The 21,804-nt window shown below is 39.5% G+C and overlaps 1 protein-coding gene across 7 annotated transcripts in view; it reads left to right on the forward strand.

Moving 5' to 3' along the window:
• The window catches only part of msi2b (musashi RNA-binding protein 2b), a 256,295-nt gene extending 235,774 nt beyond the window's left edge, over positions 1–20,521 (forward strand). For 3 of the 7 annotated variants that reach the window (XM_063488312.1, XM_063488314.1, XM_063488315.1), the window contains 4 exons: positions 5,032–5,211; positions 9,304–9,458; positions 12,691–12,761; positions 14,773–20,521. In XM_063488312.1, the coding sequence (XP_063344382.1) occupies positions 5,032–5,211; positions 9,304–9,458; positions 12,691–12,732 (377 nt within the window). In that variant the 3' untranslated portion in view covers positions 12,733–12,761; positions 14,773–20,521. Of the gene's footprint in view, positions 1–5,031; positions 5,212–9,303; positions 9,459–12,690; positions 12,762–14,769 lie in introns of all 7 variants that reach the window. The other 4 variants (XM_063488316.1, XM_063488317.1, XM_063488318.1 and 1 more) reach the window with 2 other exon arrangements.
• The last annotated feature ends 1,283 nt before the right edge of the window (positions 20,522–21,804 follow it).

Below are 21,804 nucleotides of genomic sequence, written 5' to 3' on the forward strand. Positions count from 1 at the left end.
TCTCACTTCTCCTTCCACCTCTTTTATTTCCCAGCGATTAAAAGAAAGGAAAAGTGACAGTCATTTCCAAGTTAAGATTATTATCAATTTCCTCCCAACAAGCTCTGTGATCTTCTGCAGTGCCTGAGAGGAGAGTAGGACTGGCTATGTGCACGAGGCTTAATCAGTCTGGCTCTTAGTGAGCATGGGTCCATTTGTCCCAGATGCTAATCTGCAGAGCTCAGCTCTGAGGCCAGAAGCACTTTACATGTATTTGCTGCAAAATAACATGAGCAGGCATGCCAAGCCCATCCTGCTCGGGTTTTTGTCTAAGGCCCAGGGAAAGATTTGACACATCGGGGAGGGCAAAGCGTCCCTTTGCACCTCCACCACAAAGCGGTGGTTCACAGCTGTGGGGAGCAGATGCTCTGAGGTTACAGGCACAGGCCTTCGGGGACATCACCGCTCTGCCCTCCAGGGGCTGCATACATAACACACTCTTCAAAGAAAACTTAATGCTAGGAAGGTATTTTGCTGTCAGTTCTGTGACTTCAGCTTAGAAATATAGTATGTGTTCAATACGTCTTTATAAGTGCATTATGTGGGTATTGCAGAACACTGCAGAATGCTTACTTTGCAAAAAGAAGCACATTGCATAGTTTTCTCCACACTGTGTGGCTACATACTGTAGTGGTTTACATGTTCATGTGCAAATGAAAGGTTGCTGGTTTACTTCCAGTCAGAGACAAAAATCCCCTTAGAGTTGTGTTGGTAAGGGCATCCGGAGTAAAACTGCAAACTCAGACATGCGACCCTGCTGTGATGGCCCTTTGTGAATGAGGGAGCAGACAAAAGTAGCATCTGCAGTTTTTTCCACCCTAACAATAACACGTGAAATAAATGGATGTAAGATTTAGCAACCCATTAACGTACAATCTCTGAGTAAGCATTGCTCTAAGAGTCAGTTCCTCTTTGATTTATTCATATATTCTTCCCTCTGTGTCTAAATGACCATTAGACGTAGCCAGCATCGCGCTCAAATTTCACTCACAGAGAGTCTTAGATTTCTTCAGACCACTTAAGCCTGACCAGACATGTTTGAAAAAAATGTGTTTAGCCAAAAGGCCAGCGCTGTCAGCTCTGGGGCTGCTCACGATGGGATAATCTGCGCCGACTGTCGATAACCGAGCGCCCTTTCTCAGTCCCAACCAGACCCGATCCCTCACAGGTTAAAATCTGCATTAAAATCATTTAGCATGGCCTGTCTGGGCTTTGCTGCTGCAAATTATTGCGAGCGGATTTCTTTCTCTGTTGCACGTTGTGATTCTGCGCTCACACTTTCTCTTGGCGCTTGGCACTTTCCACAAGTCGTTCCCCAAGGTAAATCCATATCTCTGTTGAGTTTGCCCGTTACGGGAACGAGTGGCAAGAAAAGGCAAGAGCAGGCATAAAATGAAAAATAAAGAAAACAGAGGCCTCAGTATGGGTGAGTAAATGCAAGAAGAAATCATCTGTTAAAATTCATTAGCCAAGCTTCTCTGAACACAAAATGACAAGACATTAAATATGTATTATTTATGAAATGTCTGTGCTCTCTGAAAAGGGTGTCTAGTGCTGTTAATTACTCAGCCATTCATTCAGAAAAGATTATTTCAAATGGAAAGTGAAAGCAAGGCTAGACAGCAAAAGAGCTGTTAGTTCCTTTCACGCTATTTTTAAATGACATTGGTGAAAATGGAAAAGCTAATTATGGTAGCTCTAAAATTCAAAGCTAATTTGAGAAGCAGCATGTCAGGTTTATTGACATCTTCTGCAGAGTGATGTGGTTTGATGGCCACCGAGGAATCTTGCTGGCGCCGCAAGGGAAAGGGAGGAGTGGCTGCATGAAAATTTCTATTTGCAGAACTTGGTGATAGATTTTTATATTCCCCGATGCCTGGTATTTGTTGACTGCGTAAATAACAGATATGTTCATGTATATTCAAAGCTTCTTGCACATGAAAAGTCAATATTTTGGTGACGATCAGAATTCCAAACAGAGGCCTTTTAGCGAACCCTTGTACATTAGAAGATGTGGGCAAAGTGTTTTCCTCTGGTTTTAAAATGAGAATGATCCCAAACTCGACAAAGACTCCTGGTAAACCTTTTCACATCCTGAAGACCCACGAGGCCATATTTTATCATCAGTCTGATTATGGGGTTCTTTTATTTTCCAACTTGTGGGGAAAAAAAGAAGACTACTTTCAAGGTTTGTGATTCCTCCTTAAAGGCAGTCACCTGGCAAAGTGGGACCGAGAACAGGGCATTTATCCACTTAAAGAGAGCCACCCCAATGATGTCAGTAACAGATGACTGCAAGACACTCCCCTCTCTATCGCCTCACAGCCGGTTTTGGTCACTGAGGGCAGAAGGGAAAGAGGGTGGGGGCAGGGGAGATAATTATCAGTATAAATGAAGCCCTGCGAACGATTCGCACTGCTGGGTCCCCTGATATAGTCTCCAAGGCAACCTCAACACGCTCATTTGTTTTGTAGATGAGTAATTACATCCAATTAGTGGCCAGTGGAAAAAAGGAGTCCAAGAAAGGCCCATTGTTCTGGATAGATTGTGTGAATATTAATAGTGGGACGGTCTGAGGCACAGCGATATGATCGGTGATACTCATGCAGCTGTGGGCACACTCTGCCCATTCTCGTCCTGCATAACAGATCAGATAGCCACTGATGAAAATATATGGCTTTGCGAGTGTGGGCCTGCATGTTTGTGTCTCTGTTGTGCTCCTGTGCCAAACAAAGCCAGTTTCCTACCTGAGCCTCCCTCACCAACAGCGAGCTCTAAATGTTTCAGATTTTATTTGCCAGTATTTGCAGTGCCTTATTGCCTTATTTTTCTCTAACCGAGCCCTGCCCAGTTTGTGGTAATTGATACTTTTAAAGGCTAAATTGCATAAGATTGGTGTTTATTGTCCTTGGCATGTGTTTGGTTTTTTTCTTCTTCTTTTTTTAATGAGTGATAAACTGTATGGATCTGCATCTGATCCTCAACCCAGTTGATTGTTGTATGTTTTTTGGTCGGTTGTGTTGCAGTTTTCCATTTATTGTTGTTGTGAGCTTCTTTTAGTATCATCCAACATCATTTTAAGACCTCTGGCTGCAACTGGTGATTGCAGTTGTCACGTTTGAACAAACTTTCTTCCCAGTGGGCAAAAAAAGTCTTCTGTTCACATAAAACTTTAGTTTTCTGGGTAAGCAGGAAAGTTGTTTCAAAAAACACAAAGGGTCTCACCGGGTTGGAACCTCACCTCAAATTAAAGGCTTCTCGTTATTTTTCATATCAACCCTGGCCACAGGTTTAAAGATGCACCCACTTCAGCTGATTGCTTTTAACACTATTTTTGCTTCAGTAGCCCTAATACCGTAGTTTAATGTCAGTTTTGTCTAAACAATAATAACAGTAATTATCAACCTAAATCCAGCAAATCACCTACATCTACTCGAGAGTGTGCATGTCATCTACACCTTCCTAATGCTGCTACTTCACAAGATCACACTGATTACAATATGGTTCATTTTCAGCTGCCTTTATTGTCGGTTTTATATCGTATGAAAGTGACTTTTTTTTTATTGTACACTCACAAGGCGAGTTTGCACTATTTTAAACTGGTGATATATTTGGAATGGATTCCTTATGAATCCCTAATAACGTGGTTTGTGCTATTGTCAATGTTTTTTCCCCATTATAATTATTCCATTGATCCAGCTTTTCCTCATTAGCAAGGCCAATCAATTTTCAGTGACATTTTTCTAAGTGAAGTAAATGGAATGATTGCTTCTTGAGCTTTGTTCAATGTGTCAGGCATTATGTGACGTACGTGGGAAGCCTGCCCTATTTGGAGCCTATAATTTGATGAGTGGGCAGACAGCCCACAAGTGGTGAGATCAGAGTGCTAAAAAGCATTGGCGGGGAGAAACATGGCTGGTGCTTACTTTCCATTTGGCAGAAGTGGACTGTCTCACTCTGAATGGGTAGAGGTGAAGTGGCTTTGAATGGCTATTCGCTCCAGGACCCAAATAAAAAAACAAACACACAGCAGGGGAAACCCAGCATGGAAAAGCCGGTGTCACCAATCTCAGTCCCTCCTGAGTAGATTAACTCTCTTATCAAAGAGGTGTGAGAAGGAGCAGTTTCTTTTAATTGCACTCTTTATATGAGCAGCTTGCCACAGATTAAGAGAACAAGCAATAAATGTCAGCACGACTTATTGCTGAATGACATTTTCTAAACTGTTGATAATCCACCATCTGTGTCAAAGAAAGAATTCGAAGAGGCCAATCTGAGACGTGCTCAGAGTACTTAGTACACTTGAGAATTCTTATCATCAATAAACATGAACGTGTCTGTATCTCATTCACATAAAAACCTTATCAGTTTTTATTGGTCCAAAAAAAACGAGGGGTTTAAATTAATTATCGATCCGTGCGCTCTGTGTTTCTTTTCATTTAAATGACAAAAGCTTCCTTCAGGTACGTCAAGTAAGAACTGTCGGTTTGAAATGAGAAATGTATTGACCTGCTTTCTTTAATGATTCTTAGATATATATATTTTATTTTTTTTAGCTCACTCATTAATGCTTACAAACAAACACCGGGACAGGTCAATTATGCAAAGCTGTGGCCTTACTGTGTATTTTGTATTTATTGCTTTTGGTCCATTTCAATTAAGTTAATGAGCAGTTTTTAATTATATCCTTTCATGGAATTATTTTATACGTCCATTATTTTTGAGTTAGTGTATATACAATATAGCTGAACATAGCAAACACGGACCATTAGCCAGGGGGTCTGGCCACATGGCAGGAGCTGCTGGGGAGGGAGGGCAGGGAGGGCCAACTAAAGCAGACAAAATATAAGGATGTGACCTTAAAATGGTGTAACACACCATCGAGCTATGCTTATCAATCTGGACACTTTGACTATGACAATGAACAAGTTGATTTCCACAATGATGGAGTCCCCTCCCCTCCCCCTCCCCACCCTATACTGTATCTCCCAGGCCTCCCCGATTATGGGTTTTACTCTGCGCCCAGTGACCAGAGGGGGGGGCCCTGCTCCTTTGCTGACTATGGCTCCCTGGGGCCCCAAGCGGCTCAGATGCTGCACAGTGAGCATGCCACCTCCGCCTGCAACTCCCCCCTACAGCACCTACACAGCCCGGATCAATTTAAGAACCCAGGTTTGTATCTGAGCATCTATCTCATCCACATTTTGGACTTTTCAGTTTGATTCATGACATTTTTCCATGCAGATGATCTAATCTTTTTATACACATATACATATTTTCTCTTACTTTTGTTGAGGGGAAAAAAAAATCCCTTTGAAAAATGATGATTAAAAAATGTCTTGCTGACAAAGTAGTATTGCATGTTCTTCCTCCTTTTTTTTCTCCAGTTTTTAATGTAGATCTTTTGTTCCTTTGTGAAGTTATGTTCCAGCCCCTGCTTGCACATAAGGGGGTCGACATATACAGAATGTAATCCTTCATTTGCATGTGAACCAAATAACTACTGATGATGTCTGAGAGTACACTGGCCACTCTGACAGAGCTCAGGTTTATGTTAATTTGGAACAGCAAAGGAGAGAGCAAGTGTGGGAGTGAGTGCCATTTTTTTTCAGTCGAGCCCTTTAAGTATTCTTAGTGTAAGAGTGATTGCCATATTATTAGTGTGTGAAATTGGTAGAAATGCTGTACAGTGTTGAACACTTAATAGACAACTTTTTTTTGCATAATACAGCCATTACTCCGCAACACAAGCACATTTTCTTCTTCTGTGCTTTTTGTCTGATCTTCTCTCTTATGTAATCATAGCTGTTAAAAAGCAAGAGATGAGACTAAGTCAAATGTAGTTCATGTTGCGATTTCAGTAACTGCAAGCTTTATGCAGATAAATTAAATATAATTTCAACCTGATATTTTTTGTTTGAAAGCAGACAGGAATTTTTAATATATGCTGACTTTTAAAATAACAGTGTTTATGTCAAATGCGTGTCGTGGTGATGGCAGTCTTTTGACTGTGTTTTTACAGACTTGACGTCCCAACAGTGTTTCTTTCATGAAAATCCTGCTTAGTGGAATGCCGTCATGAGATCATGGGAACCCAGTGTAGAATCATCCAATCAACCACCACTCTGACTGTCTTTCCACCCAACAGTATAACTGGGTTTTTTTTAAAAAAAAAAAAAAAGACAAATATACATATAGAAAGCAAAGCGATTTGTCCTGTCAGTCTTTTTGGGCTGAGGGCATGAGTGCGGGCAGGATTTTTTCCCCCTAATGGTTAAAGTGTTGGCCAGCTGCCCCCGGCAGATGTTGGCATTTACTACAGGCTGTCTGTGTAACCTTTAGTACAGCTAGCAGACAAAAAAATGCACAAGACGAGCCTTTTAAAGACAACAAATTACAGAGTTGTAAAGGAATTGTTGGAGGCTTTTGTGATAATACTTGTGCACGTGAGGCAGCAACATCAGCACTAACTGTTTGAGAAAACACTTTTCTTCTTATAGATTTGCTAAGCAGCGTGGACTGTTTGATGGGATAAACATCTATATAGCAGAGGGAAAGAGCTGATTTCTTCCCATCGCTGCAAGTACACATCAATCGCCCTTGTCTGTCGATTGTGAGGCTAGGTGACGTGCTGATTTATAGTATTTGATAGGCGATTTGGAGCAGTTAAAGTAAAGAGGTGTTTTGGTCAAAAGTCATGTTGCCTCAGCTCTTTAGCAGCACCTAATGAATATGTCTCTGCTGCACGCATGGCCCCTGAAATATTCTTTGGGTTGTTGAAGCTGTTGAAGCTGAAGCTTGTCTCACCTGAGAGGGCACGTTCAAATCCTGAGTGAGTCAGCGTAGCTTAATTGCGTCGTACCACGTGGGCGTTGTTTGTGGAATAGACTTGGAATCTGCAGCCAACCTTGAGCCTATGTGAAATTCAGAGACATTTAGTTGTGGGTGTTTTGAAGGAGATAAAATTAAATCAGAATGTTTGACAAAAATGTAATTGACTTATAAATTACACAAGTATACAAAAACATCCGGAAATGGCAACTCCCACCAAGTGCAAGGGCTATCATCGTTGTAGGACGTAAAAAAAAAATAATTAAAAAAAATAATAAAAATCTCTCTCCATGCTTTTTCATGAGATATATTATTCAATATGGTTTCTTGAAATTTTATTTCAAGGTCAACTTTGACCTTGGTGCTAACAATGAAGTTCAAGGTCAAATGCTTAAACAACCTAGGTACTCATGTCCTCCGAGGCCTAGTATACTGTTCTAAAATTTGAAGACAATCCATAAAAAAATTGTGGGTAATATAAAGGGTTTAAAAAAAAAAAAAAGTTTACATTTAGTGTGACCTTAACCTTAAACCAATTTTCATTCAAATTGAATCAGCTTGAGCTGTTATTGGTATCTACCGTCCCACAACATTTGAAAATGATATCTTGAAAACTTTGGACGCTAGATTGCTAACAAGCAGACAGACAAACGAACAGAACCGATTAAAAGCTTCCTCCCTTCAAAGGGCAGAAAATTAGATTTAAAGATATGAATTCTTTAAATAACTGATCGTATCTGTTACAAACACAAGTTCGATCATTTTCTCTCCAATCTTTTTTTTTGTCTTTATGAAAAAAGGATGTATATTCCAGATAATAACAGAAAAATGCGTTACAGTGGAGTCTGACCCACATTGCGCTTGGCGTTCTTTCAGCTAAATGCACAAACCACTGCAGCCTCTACATCAAAAAATTACTTTCACTGAGAGAGGGGTGAGCTGCACTCCAATAAAAATCACCAGTTATAGGAAATGAGGATTGCCATTTCAACTGGAAAAAAAATCCTTAATTATATAATAAGCCAGCCTACTGGGGGCTGTGTGGGCAAGATAAGCGCACTAGCAACTCTCCGTTTAAAGTCCTTACAGTTACAGCAGTGTCAACTCCACTAGATATATGTTTAGTGAGATGGCTTCATTTTCCTAGAGTGCCACACATAAATATCTGAAGCATGCTTTGAGGTGCTTCCAGTGAACCTAACCTGTCTGTTGCGGCTTTGATAGATGGAGCGGTGATACGTTAAACAAGGTGACAATGATAGTTAGTTTACCGTGTGTGTGTGCGTGTCTCCATCAGCGCGTTGGAGCCACAGCAGTCACACTGTGTCTTTTTCCATGCCCTACAAAGACCTCCTCTCAGGCATCACAGGGTTCATGAGCTAATATATATACACAAGATGGAGCATTTTCTGTGGTCGGAGGAGTTTTCTTTTTAATGCAGTTGCACAGGTTTTTTTTTCACAGTTTGTCTGTGAATAAGGGTGAGATGGAGGGTTATGCGAAGCTGACAGCAAAGGAGATTGCTGTTAAGAGATCACTGCATTTTTCTTTCTCCCCGGCTGTTTTTCCTTGTATTGCTAGTGTTATTGGCCTTTAGCAGGCATATGGATTTTCAAAAGGCATTTTATTATACTGAGTTGCTCTTACTCACAGGGCAAAAGGTGGTAAGTCATGTACAGTATTTCTTTTTTATCCCCCACCCTACAAGTTTGGACCTGCCGACGAACTCGGGTCAGGCTTTTATATTTCCCCCGTTTCCCTCCTTCTCTTGCCTGACATACCCATTTTATTTTATGCTGGAAGTTACTCTTGCAGACTAAAAAGCTGAAAAGTGCTAAATATTATATGATTTTTTTTTTTTGGGGGGGCCTAGTAGATCATATAAGAAAATAGAAGGTAGTATTTCAAATTCTGGGGCTCAGAATGCTCACCAAAAATTTCAGATCCTCATGATCCTTTGTTCCTCTACTTATGCTACAGCCGATGTCGCTGTACAAGTACTCCTTCACATTATGCATGTCAACATTTACACTGCAACCTTACTGGTTTATTAGCATGATGGAAGTATTTTTAGCAACGTGCCTGTTTTGTGTTGTGCATGACTATACAAAGTGAATGTTATTCCCGTGCATAATACACGCAGCATGTAGATTATATTTAGAATCTCATACTGGATTCACCCCTAATTTTGCTTGTTTGGTATGAAATTAAGCCAAAATCCTGCACCATTTTTCAGTCGATTACAAATTAAATTGAACGCACAGTATCAAATACAGTAACCTGTAATATGAGCAAGCCCTTCAAGACAAACGTATGAATCCAGTAATGCGTTCTTTTGATTTCAATTTGCCCATTGAGTCACAAGAGTAAGGATATACTGATATTTGTTGGGGGTTTCTGAGCTGCTCCGCTCCTCGCTGTGTTTGTATGCAGGTGCCAACCCGTCAAGGCCCGGAGGTTTCCCCGGCGCTAATAGTCCAGGGCCTGTGGCTGACATATATGGACCTAGCAGCCAGGATTCAGCTGTGGGCAACTACATCAGTGCTGCTAGCCCTCAGCCTGGCTCTGGCTTTGGCCCCAGCATCACAGTAAGTACTAAAATTCCGACTGCACCTCCTGCTTCTAAAATTAGACGTTAAAAAAAATGCACATGGGCTTCAATTGCAACATTCTGTAAAGCAGCTCAGTGTTTGCATAAAAAGTAGCATTTATTCTTTTACTGAATTGACTAAAAATAATCACTGCCAGCCTCTTAGAAAATATCCAGGGAAGCATTTTTGCTGCTGTCAGGTTCAGGGCTCCCATAATAATGTAGTACATCAGTGTTAAACCCCATCGCAGCTCTGTAAGTTATCTGTGTCAAAAGCAAATGTTTTTCCCCTCTAGCTGTTGCACAAATCACCTCACTTCAGATCCTGCGTCACCTGCCCAGAACAAATTTCTTTTATTTTTAGAACCCCATCTGTCCCAGAGCTGGAGTTCACTCCATCGCTAGGACGACGCTCCCACACAGGTTTTTGTGTCTCCCAGTGCCCTTGTCCAGTTAGGCTTGCTCGGCCACATGCTGTTGCACTTTCTTTTCTCTCTGATCGGTTAGCAGCTGGTCGCCAAGTCAGTGCGTAAGTGTTAGGACTACAAAGGCCAGAAGAGGTGACGGTAATAAAGAGAATTTTGTGAGGGATTTCCCCATCAGAGTGCTAATAATCCCACCTTCCTTTTACTGTATGAAGAAAAAAACATTAAAATTGTGCTCTCAAACCCCGTGTTCTCTGTGAACCGATCTATTATCATAAGCCCAAATGTTGGAGAGATCATCTTAAAGCCAGTAGGAACATCTTTACTTCTAAAAGGAACTCTAAGAAGAAAGTTTAGCCATTCAGATTCATTCCTCTTTCCCAGAGTGTTTTCCCAACATTGCAGCAGTTTGAGTCTATACAAGATGGAAACCTAGCAAGAGTTAGTTTACTAAAGACATATGTAATGGCTTAACAAGGATTATTTCTACATTCAAAATAAATGAGACTTAGCAGTCAGTTCCCATCATAAACTACTCCCTCTCTGTTTTTTAGCAGTCCTAAGACAGTTTTCTGAGAGCAGCCAAAGACTGAATGAGCCAAAGTAAAATCTGATGTACTTAGCTTATTTACTGTCAATAAAGGAAAAGGCTCAAACGCCACGAAAGAAGACCCAATCAGCACTTTGTTTACTCGTACGTTAGTCTACCTTCGACCTCGCCGAGTAATTAAATTTTTTTACCGTGTGAATTTTCTGGCCCTAGCAAAGTGCAGCAGGATTTCAGTTCACATCGGAGCATGTTTGTGCTGCTTTACATGACTGAACTGAGTGACACAGTGTAAACTATAAAAATAACACCTGCTTTCTGGAACAAGCTCATTAATGCATGGCTTAACTGAGACGGAATAACGACAAGCCCATTAGTACAGCGAGCGAGTGCCGAAAAGACTACAGGGTGAAGACGCTCGTTCCAAACTTTATAGTCCACATCATTAACTTGAATTTCATGCTACAGTAAACAGATATTTATCTATTTATTTATTTAGGTGATCCTCTGGTTGTGGTATTTTGTGGTGCTTTTTTCTTTTTTTAAAATCTAAGCCTTTGTGGCAAACTGCGGCTTATGCTGCATTCTGAAATCACACATTTTCTGAGAAGTACCACAGGAGATTTATCACGTTGTGCGCTTGAATCAGTTGAACTAAGTGCGGCGGTTTAGCGAAGATGTCATGAATGTGACGCTTGCACTATACGGCTGTAATGCCTTGTTGCTATTGGATAGTGTCACAAATGTACAAAACAGGTAAAAGAGCTCGTTTAGATGTTTGCAGCCGTGCGTAATTGATTTATGATATCCACGCAAAGCAGAGCTTAAGAGAAACCCCCCCCCAACATTTTAAAGCCTTTTTCCTCCCTGAGCAAAGCCCCTATTATTAATTGTTTTAGGTCCACTGGCTATCTGCTTTAATCTGCTGGTCTCAGTGTAGGAAGCAAAATATTTGCTATGAAACACCACGCTGGCTCATTTTCAAGGCAGATTTACCAGCAGATAGTTCACAGATGGAAATGAGGCCATTTGTTACAATTATTTTCCATTTGTTGCAACAGTTTGTAGCCATAGTTTATTACTGAGTTAGAGAATAGAACAAGTCTTTCAACCCCCCCCGCCCCAAAAAATACAAAATATTTGGAAGAGATGAGATTAATATTGAAGCAGCAGAGTGCAGCTGATTTATGAAAGAGGTGGGTGAAGAATATGCGGTGTATTTTACCAACATTATTCAAGCCGGGCCTTCTGATTCCCTTACAGAGAGTCAGTTTTTGCCCATAATACTACTAGACTAAATCACCACTTCAGAATCACAGCGAATCAATAAAGGAGAGGTGATGCAGCAGGCCTCTGACTTCCTGCTCCAGACGAGATGATCTCTCTATTCAGAACATTAAAATAGGAAATGATTCAGAACTAAAATGCGCTTCATAATTCACTTCTTTACCGAGGACGCTGTTGAACTGAGCGCATATAAGATCGTCATATCTCAGGAGCTCACGGATGACTTCAGATTCACTGATTTGTCCTTCTGTCTCACGCTCCACTGATTTTATTAATCCCTTTAGCCAGTACGAAAACAGCTACTGCGAAGAAGCTTTAATGAACTTAACTGTTTTTTTATGCAAGACAATTAGAGCGCAATTAGCTGATTGAGGTGATAAAGACAAGCAAGCGCTGCTGAAAGTGCTTCTCTCCTTTTCACTGTTGTGTTTGAATCCAATCATTTTTTACAGACCTGTCAGTAGGAAAGCTCACAGTGTCCTGATAAGTGAGCCTCAGTAATAAAAGCCATTCAATAGTCAGAAGCACACTGATCTTACTGAAGGCTGTTTATGATCCTATTCTCGGCATTCTTTCAGATGAAATCACTTGTGTATGTTAGCATGAATGGGGGTTGTGTGTATTATTACATATTTTGTATTTAGATCCTGTAATCTGAGTGCTGCATTGTTATAAGAGCTTGCATTATTAAATGCAGTATGAATCATTTACTGTACAGAGTATATCTAACTGTTTTTAATATCTTTTAGCGTTACGTGGCTTTTTCTTCCTGTTGTAATGTTGCAATTATTCTTTTTGCAAGAGTGTGAAAAGAGTTGGTTTGATATTTCAGTATTCTCCTGCTCTGCTACTCAACATGATCACAACATTCACATTCATGCTAGCTGTGAAAACAAAAAGAAGTTGATATGATACTCACTTTTCTCTCTTTGAAATGCATACTGACAAAAGCACTAACTGTACACTTTTAGGGCCCGTTGATTGCGACAGCTTTTACAAATGGATACCATTGAACAGGTGGCCGGTTGCCATCTCATCAGAGGTATTGCATTTTATTTACTGTGCATTTCTATCAGTATCTATCTGTACTATGTGTTCATCGCATTAATCGTTGTTCCTTCACCTCTCTTTGGGGAAACACAGAGCTGGTAGTAACGTGTGAGTGTGGCGAGGTGGTTTGTTTGAGGTCTTTTTCCAAAAACGAATAAATACAACTGAGAAAAAGGACAGAAGATTACCAGACATTACGAGAATTTTAATCATTTTGTGATTGTTTATGAAGGAAAGCTTCATATATCGGTTACCCACACACATACTACCGGTTCTTCAGTTTTTCTTTCCTCCTTCTTTTCGACATTTTGAAATGTTTCCATCCTAAAATAGTCACATGTGTGTGTAGAAAAATCATATGTCTTGTTATTCAACCAGAGGGGATGTCACAGTTTAAAGTGTTTTTGACCTAAGCTCTGGCTGTCCAAGGACAGGACTCTCATTACAATTCTTTCACAACTTTTTAAATCGAAACTGCAAAATCTTTCACTAACAAGCAGCCATGATTTATTAAATATTTCCGAGGTGTAGGAAGAATCTTTGAGGAAGTGAATTGCTTATTACTACATGACCTTCTTTTTGCTAACACTGTCCCTCATATGTACAGCCACAATGTCATATGTAAAACCTTGTCTGCCCTGCAGATACTTGTAGATATTTGATGTGCATAAAACGTATTTTTGTATACGTTTTTAAACTTATTACAAGAGTCCACAGCGCGATATACCACACCTGCCACTTTATTAGGTACGTCAGCGAGGATAACGAACATGGGTATGTTGTGGTCAAAGGGGATTGTTATGTAATGGCTGTGTGCAGGTAGGGGTGGTAGTAGGAGGACCCAAAGTGCAGACACTCGACGGCAAAACGTGAACTCAAAACAGCTTTAATGCTGAACTCAAACGATAACAAACTTGCAAATAAACTTACTCAGACGGAACACACAGCAAGATAAGGGTAGATCGCGACCAAGACAAACTGAAACACAGGGCTTAAATACATAGAGGGAGCAATCAGGGAATGGGCAACAGGAGGGAAACACAGCTGGGGCAAATCAGAACTGACGAGACAAGGAAGCGTAAACTGAACACATTAACATCAGACATGGACCGTCAAAATAAAACAGGAAACATAACACAGACTGACTGGACACAGGGAGACAGCAACTAGAGAACACAGACATAAACCATAAGACAGAACTCAAAGAAACCCAGAAATGATAAATAACATAATAAACTCAAAATCCTGGGTCAACGACCCAGGCATCCTAACAGGGATAGGTCAGATCAGTAACAGTAGGCTAGGCTGTAGCATTTAAACAGTGCTCAGTTGGTACTAATAGGCCCAAAGTTGGCAAAAAATATCACCATCACACCACAACCAGTAGCCTGAAATGTTGATACAAGGCAGGATAGAGCAATGCTTTCATGTAGTTTCCACCACATTCTGGTGGTGAAAAGAACCATCAGAATTTTCCAGTTTCTACTTTTGAGGTTGGTGACCCCGCGCACCAACCTCAACTGTAGCCTCAGTTTCCTGTTCTTGTCTGACAGGAGTGGCAGGCGATGTGGTCTTCTGCTGCTGTAGGTTTAATTCCATCTAACCAATCAGCTACTGGCATGTGATTGGCTGATTAGATATTGGTATGAGCAGATATATCTAATAAAGTGGCAGGTCAGTATATATGCACAAATGCTAAATTAATAAGCCGTTTAAGTATATAGTGTGGTATTTGTGACAGCCTAGACTTTTTGTTATTGGACAGGCTGTTTTTACAGTAATTATTGGTGCTTCTGTTATGCTTGCAGGAAATTTTGACCTGTAGCAGTTTCTTAGAATCATATCCCAGTTATTCATGCTTCAGCAAGCCTGCGAAATGCGTCACAGCGAGTATTATTTATGTTCGAGACTTACTCTAATTAAATGTATGCTTTCTAATGCTGTTGTTCCTTTTTTTCCTTCTTTTTTTTTGTTGTTGTGTTTTTTCCTTTATCACCCAGCAGAGTATATCTGGTGGCCCAGGAAAGACAGGACGAAGTTTCTAATTGGCTTTGTGTGCAGGTGATGCTAATCCAACTTCAAGCACTACAGCGTCACCCCGGCAAAACGAACGAAAGTCGGAACCATATGAAGAAGAAAAGAAAATGTTTATCATCTCAGAAAAATAACAACTGCTGTACTATAATCCAAACCTCCTATAACTTTACAACCTGGTTTGGTATGATGTTTCACGTCGAGTTCATTCACCTACTTTCTTCCTCTGTTAGCTTTTCTTTTGATTAGTTTTGAGAGAGTCGTTTTAGTTGAACCTTTAATTTTGTGTCGTTTTTATTTTATCTTCTGGTATTGTTGTGTAAATCTTTTTTTTTTTTTTTGCTTTTTTTCGTTTGAAGTACGGCGGTCATAGCCAAGAATATCTTCAAAGTCACGTCTTCATCTTTGTACCTGTGAGTCTAAAAGGAAAAAAGCTCGGGATGTTTCATTCAGTCTTTCTGCAAAAAAAAGAAAAGAAAGAAAACACAAGAAAAAAAAGACAAGCTCAGTGCGGAAAGACTCGGAGAAGAAAAAAAAAAATTTTAAGGAAATTTTAAAGAAGGTATCTAAGTAATAAATCTTAGTAGCTGTTTTATTTCTTGTGATGTCTCATTGTTAACCATAATTACCTATTTTTGGGCAATACAAAGAGGACTCCAATATTTTTATGGTCCTTTTTTATAAGTGTTGTTTTTGTTGTTTAGAAATATATATATATGCTATAACAAATTTCATATAACTACATTGTGAATTCAAACTTGAGAAAAAGAAATGTAGCTGTACATATTATTCCAGTCACTGCATATAACCAACTCAGTGAGAGAATAGCATATTTTTGTGATGGTGTGTCAAAAGAACATGTTATAGCGTGTGAATAGAAGACAAAGCTGTAAACAGTTATTATTCTACTTTTTTTTTTCTGCTGGAAGACGGTATAACAACCCCACACGGAAACAAACACACGAACACACACACGCCTAGCGCACACACACTTGCTCTGTAAATACTGAAGCTGAATAATTTTACAAGTGTCATACCAGCAAAATTTACAAGCAGTGAGTCAACACAGTTTTGGAGAAATAATAATAATAATAATTTTAAAAAATAAAGAGCCTGATTGGTATCTTTTTGTCTAACTGTTACAGTATCAGTATCATTTCAAAGAGAAAGTTTAAAAGAAAAAAAAAAGATGATTAAATCCAAAGCACACTGTACTTAGATGTGAAGATTAGAACTTGAAGCAGGCTCTGCGCATCCTGACACTTTTCTACTCTTGAGAGGAACTTGTTAGCTGCAATGTTGATGTTTGTTTCATCCTGCACGTTCCCGATTAGTTCTTTTTCTTTCCTTTGGAACACAATACCTGGGCTCTGTGCTCGAGTCTTTATGTAACGCTCGTTGTCCGACTCAGATCTTTTTCTTTCTTTTTTTTGAGTGAATTAGGAAAGTAAACGTTTTGATACCATACCTCAGCCTTCCTGAGTTCTCTTATGGAATCATTGGCAGGTTTTTTAATTTATTCTAGTGGCAAAACAAATGAAAACACTGAAAGGTAATTAAGCAAGTAATCATTGCACTGTGAGTTGTAAAGTACAGGCCATTTTTTTCTATTTGCACATGTATATGTTGGCTTTTTTTAAAAAAAGAAAAAGGAAACTGCCCTGTGCTTTGGGATAGCATGAAGGATTTCGGAGCTATTGTGTTCTCGACTAGACAAAACACTTGAGCGTTTTGAGGCGAGTTCACAGCGTGGGAAGTAGTAACTGGTTATGTTGCTGTGTACACTTGGATTTCTTTATAGAGTAGACCCATGTCTCATCTGACCATATTTAATACAGGGTCAAAAGATGACACTGAATAATTCACTATCTACCACTGCACCGGGTTTTCCACAGTACGTGCGGTCGATGGTTTTACTCGTGATGATGATTTATTAATAATAATAATAATAATAGGCTCCAGTATGCGTTCAAGTTTTGAAATTCGATGCCGCTGCAGATGCGTTTGCTGTTTTCCTTTTACCCGCGTCATGTCTCATTTCTTTTCTTTTCCTTTTAAAACAACCAGGTAAAGAACTATGCTGGATTACTTTTAAAGTAAACGATATGGAGGTGTGATCGAGTAATAATTTAAACAGTCAAGAGAAGAAGAAGAAAAAAACAACAACTTGTAATGTTCAAATGTAAAAGAAAATAAGAAACACAAAACTATAAAAAAAAAAGATGCTTCTTTGCTGATTTCAAGTTTAATCAGAGTTTTATTGATACTTTGTGGTTTATATATTAATAATTGTAATATACTATTAAAATGTACTGTGCATCCATTACTTTCTCTCTTTCCATTCCCCATCCTCAGAGATCCTACGATATTTTGTTGCTCATTCATGTACTTCATTAGTGTGTAAAGAAATCACAGTTAACTTGTAAACAGAGTGCTGTCTTTGATACCAGTGTAGTGCTCTTTGTTGTTCTCCCTTGCTCTACCTCTCCTTTCTCTCATATTTATCCCTCTCCCTCTTGCGCTCTTTTTCTATCTCCTGTAATTACAAAGTAGATGTTATAGAGGACTCATTAATATAATACTTGTAGTGAATAGTGGATTTAGGACCAGTCGAGATATACCTTTCTCTCAACGATCATGTTATTCTGGTATTTGCAGACAGTTATTTTGTTAGAGGTTCATTGTAATTTTTCCCTGTATGTTTTTTTTCTTTTTCTTTTCTTTTTTTTTTGGTTTGGTTTTGCCACTCTCACATGGTTTCAGCTAACCAAAGCTCTCATGGATGAACAATAGAGAAATAGTTGCTGTAAGATGGAATTGTACACAAGGCATTATTTGGATCCCCACCCTTGAATGTTTTTAAAGGGGTGTGCCATACTACCTTAAATGCTAATGCTAGATATGCAAAACTTTTGTGTTTGATTGTTTCTTTCCTTTTTTTTTTTTTCAAGAGGGACACAAGCTGAAATCACGGGGAAAAAAAAACAATTTTTACTTAAGATATTTCATATTTTTTTAAGAGACATGCGAGTTATTACCACATACGTCATCAGTCACAGAGCTGTTTAAAGAGCCTCTTCTATCTTTTAATGTTTGTACACTTTGCAGATATCCCAGGCTCCTCTGGTGTCATTTTTTTTCGATGATACAGTTTTTGAGCTCTTATTTATTTGGGAACTGTTAATGACTTTTTTTAAATCTTATTTGAATCTGTTAACAGTGTTTCTGACACTACAGAGGCATTACTGACACACACAGAGAAACACTGCAAATACTGAACAGAGAACCATTAGAGGAATATCAGCAGGTGCTGAGGGGTGTCGAGTTTGTCACGTCTGATTAATAGACAGTTAAATTCCTGTCCAGAGTTGGACCTGCAACCTGAAGCTGTGATGCATTGCCAAGCTAGAATAGATTATTATTAACAACCGTGTCAAAGGATGCCTAGACTTAACATGTTTAGATTTACACGAGCAAAAACAAACTTATTAAAACAATGGGATTGCTGCTGGAGGCGCTGCTTGGACCCCTAATAAAGCCAGTGCAGTTGAGCCTTTTTTGAGCATAATCTCTGTTTGCTAATTTACTGGCTCTTTAAATTAACGGTTAATATTACGCTGTTGTTAATAAGTTAACATTAGTGCGCTCTTTCTTCCTAACCAGTCTGCTCAGTTGCACACAGCACATAGAGTACACAGCAGCTTTGTCAGTGATGCTAATAAGTTATCTTGTTTTGTTTTTTTTCTAAAGTAAATGATGAAAGTAAATGATCTTTACTTTACTTTCTGAAAGTAAAATTGTTCTTTTTTAAAAATTAAAATTAGGCAGCGGCCAACTATCGCATACATCAGTATCTTAGCAAGGTAAAGTGATCACTCACTTTAGAAAAATGCAGTATTTGTGGAAAAAGTTTTATTGTTTGAAATATAAAAAGAAATGTATTAATAGCAGAAGAACAATAACTGAACACAGTTTGGTTATAATTTAATTCTCAAAGTAATAAAGAAATTCCTCCTGTTCATTTAAATATTTTAATTGTATAATTAACTCAAACGCAACCCAGTCGCGTTCCAGTTTTCTTGGCGTTTTTTCCAAACAGCATATACCAGAGCAGCAAGCACACACTACACTGTGCTGTCGCTGTGCCTGTTGTCTCTTAGTCTATAATTAACCCTTTTTCACTGGAAAGAAGGCTTGAAATGGCTTGTTTTCCCTCACACAATATCAAAATTGGCTCTTCTATTGTTTTGTGATCCTGTAGCTTGGACTTTAAGGTAGCATGGCTCTGTTGCTGTAATTTCATTTTATCTCAAACTGACAGCAGTTTACAGCTGATGAATGTTACACATCTTAGTAGACTAGCTTATCCATTTGGGGAGAGGGGAGGGGACTTGGTTTAAGAAAAAAAAAATAATCAAAAAAGAAAAAAAGTCAACCTGGAAGGTGTTGACATTTGTAGTGTACTACCGTATCCATTTAAACTTGAATCTCGAGGCAAGTGCTAGGCAATGGCCAAACAATAAACCCCATCAGTTCGAGGTGGGGGTGGGGGGGGATCCCACCCTGAAACCGTACACACTTTTGGGATTTCTGTCATCCTGGGTTCACAAGCGTTTTCTGAATATGAACAAAAGTTTCCTAAAAGCTGGAACACCAGGCTTTACAGGCTCTGCTCCATTTCCAATGAATCAGACAGACTTTGAAGGCTCATTGAATGTTCTTGAGCATTTTTATCCAAAAAGAGGCTTACTCATAGTGGTGCTAATGGGTTTTTTTGAAAAAGCAAAAAACCAGACAGTGTGCCCTTATCTCTGAGAGATACTGGATACCGTCACAGTGAACACAAAGTTAGGTCTCCGGCCAGTTCACAAAGTGACTCTCGCTAACAACGCTATTTAAAGTTTTTTTGGCTCGATGTATCAAAGATCAGTTCATGTTCACAAATCTGGACTGAACTCTTCAAGGTGACGGAAATGGCACAAGTTCGCCTGTACTACTGTGTTTTTGGGGTGAACTTCCCCTCCAGTCCAAACCATTGCCATCTCACGCCATGCTCATCGCCAAATATATACATATAATTGCAATATATATGTATATAGATGAATATACATACTTGCAATTCACGCTCATTTGAACTGAATAATATTAGACTGGAGACCTCAGCTGTATACAGAATAATCCTCGTCACACAGCCACGCCCAGGTTCATTTAGTCCACTCATCATTATTGGTTCACCATCATGCGAGTTCTCCCCCGGCGTGTTGTCGAGGTTGGAGTGGACCGCACGGCCACGAGGGGTGTCCGGAGGCTCTTCAGACTGCACGGCCTGCAGTGTGAGGCTCTGCCGTGTCTCCGCAGGCTGAGCGCAGAGCTCTCTCCACCGCTGTCTGCCCATTCCTAACACTTGCCCCTTTTTTTTATGTTAACCGACTTTTTATGGCGAGAGACAGACAGACTTGACTGACATCTGAAAGCATCTTTCAGGTTATCATATGGCTTGCTCAAGCCCTGTTGTAAAATATACTAAAATAATAATGATAATAATAATGGATGGGGGTCTCTCACATATCAAATGTGGAAAGTCTAATTTTATATTTGTATTTTCAAATAATAATATTGACAAAAAAATGTCTGTGAAAGGTTTCCATCCTCTACTGTGGTCCAGAAATCGATGTGTCTGTCTGGAAAATAAATAAAATAAACTGAATTGTTATATGACTTCTTTCCACTGTTGCGTTGTATTTGTGTTTTTCTGAACCCGAATAACACAGCATTTCAAAATGAAGTGCAGATTTGTGGGAAACTATCACTATTATATCACAGAATTATGTTTATTTTCTGTTTATTTTATTTTATTTTTTAAAAAGGGGATAATATCGTACCGCATTTTGACCAGACCACACACACTGAGCATGTTAGCACCTGGGATCCTTCGAGGTCTCTCATAAGTCAGCAGGATTAATAGCCTAAGATGCATTTGGGGAAAATGGTGAGCAAACAAAGACTGACGTGTAATTCTGCTGCCCCACAGTGGTCTCTCGCAGCGCCTGAGAAGATGCAGTGCTTTCAGGGAAGCGCATTCGCCAGTGCCTTATTCTTCATCAGCGTCACATGGAGAGCATCAGCATTAGCTGAGGCTCAGTGTATAAATGGCTGGGGATGTGATGGAGTAGATGAGCAAACAGGCTGCTGCATGACAGGCCATTTCAGGGCCTTACAATAGTACCTTTTGATGCGTTTGTCATGCTGTGCTTAGTTCTGCTTCTTCCCGAGATGGAGAATTTAACCTCAGATGGCAGAAGCAAAAATCTGATTCCGAGTCATTTTCTGAGGTGAAACACTTGACAATGAAGAAAAAATTCAGCTGCTTTCTGACTGGATCGTTCCATTTTTTCACACATTTTTTACTAAAGCTAACTCACAGACACACTGAGGATAACAATAGTGTATTGAGTTCACGACAATAGATTTAAAACACCTTTTTTTGTATATGTTTACTGTGATAGATGGCGATAGTTAAACATGACGCCGGTGGAATTCAGGGATCAGGATTTTTAATGTGGGTGCTTGTCAGGTGAGACCGACGGTCCGACAGCTCCATCACTCACTTAGACACGGCAATCCATAAATTCAGACTGAGATCAATACTCTTGGCTCAGCTCTGTTTTTCACAGCCGAGGCACTGCGAGTTTAGATCACGCTGCATTCATTTTTGTGTTTGTGTAATGAGCACAATGATGATCCAATTTGGCAGTGTGGGCTGTTTCACTTTCTTACAAAAGAAACTGCTCTGGATTTTCTTGCTGTCTGTCAGAGGAATTGACTCTTAGATTTAAAGAAAACAAAGCAAACATTAATACAGGGAAAACTTTAGAAGCAAAGATGGTAAATATGAAAAATGGCTTAACCTCAGGCAGATGTGAACAGAGTTTGTCCAGACTCTGGTCACTGTAATTAGCAGACAAATCTGTCAAAGAGCCGATGCTCACGTTGACTGTGTT

Source organism: Pelmatolapia mariae, linkage group LG10_11 (assembly GCF_036321145.2).
Source record: "Pelmatolapia mariae isolate MD_Pm_ZW linkage group LG10_11, Pm_UMD_F_2, whole genome shotgun sequence".
Taxonomy (NCBI): Eukaryota; Metazoa; Chordata; class Actinopteri; order Cichliformes; family Cichlidae; genus Pelmatolapia; species Pelmatolapia mariae.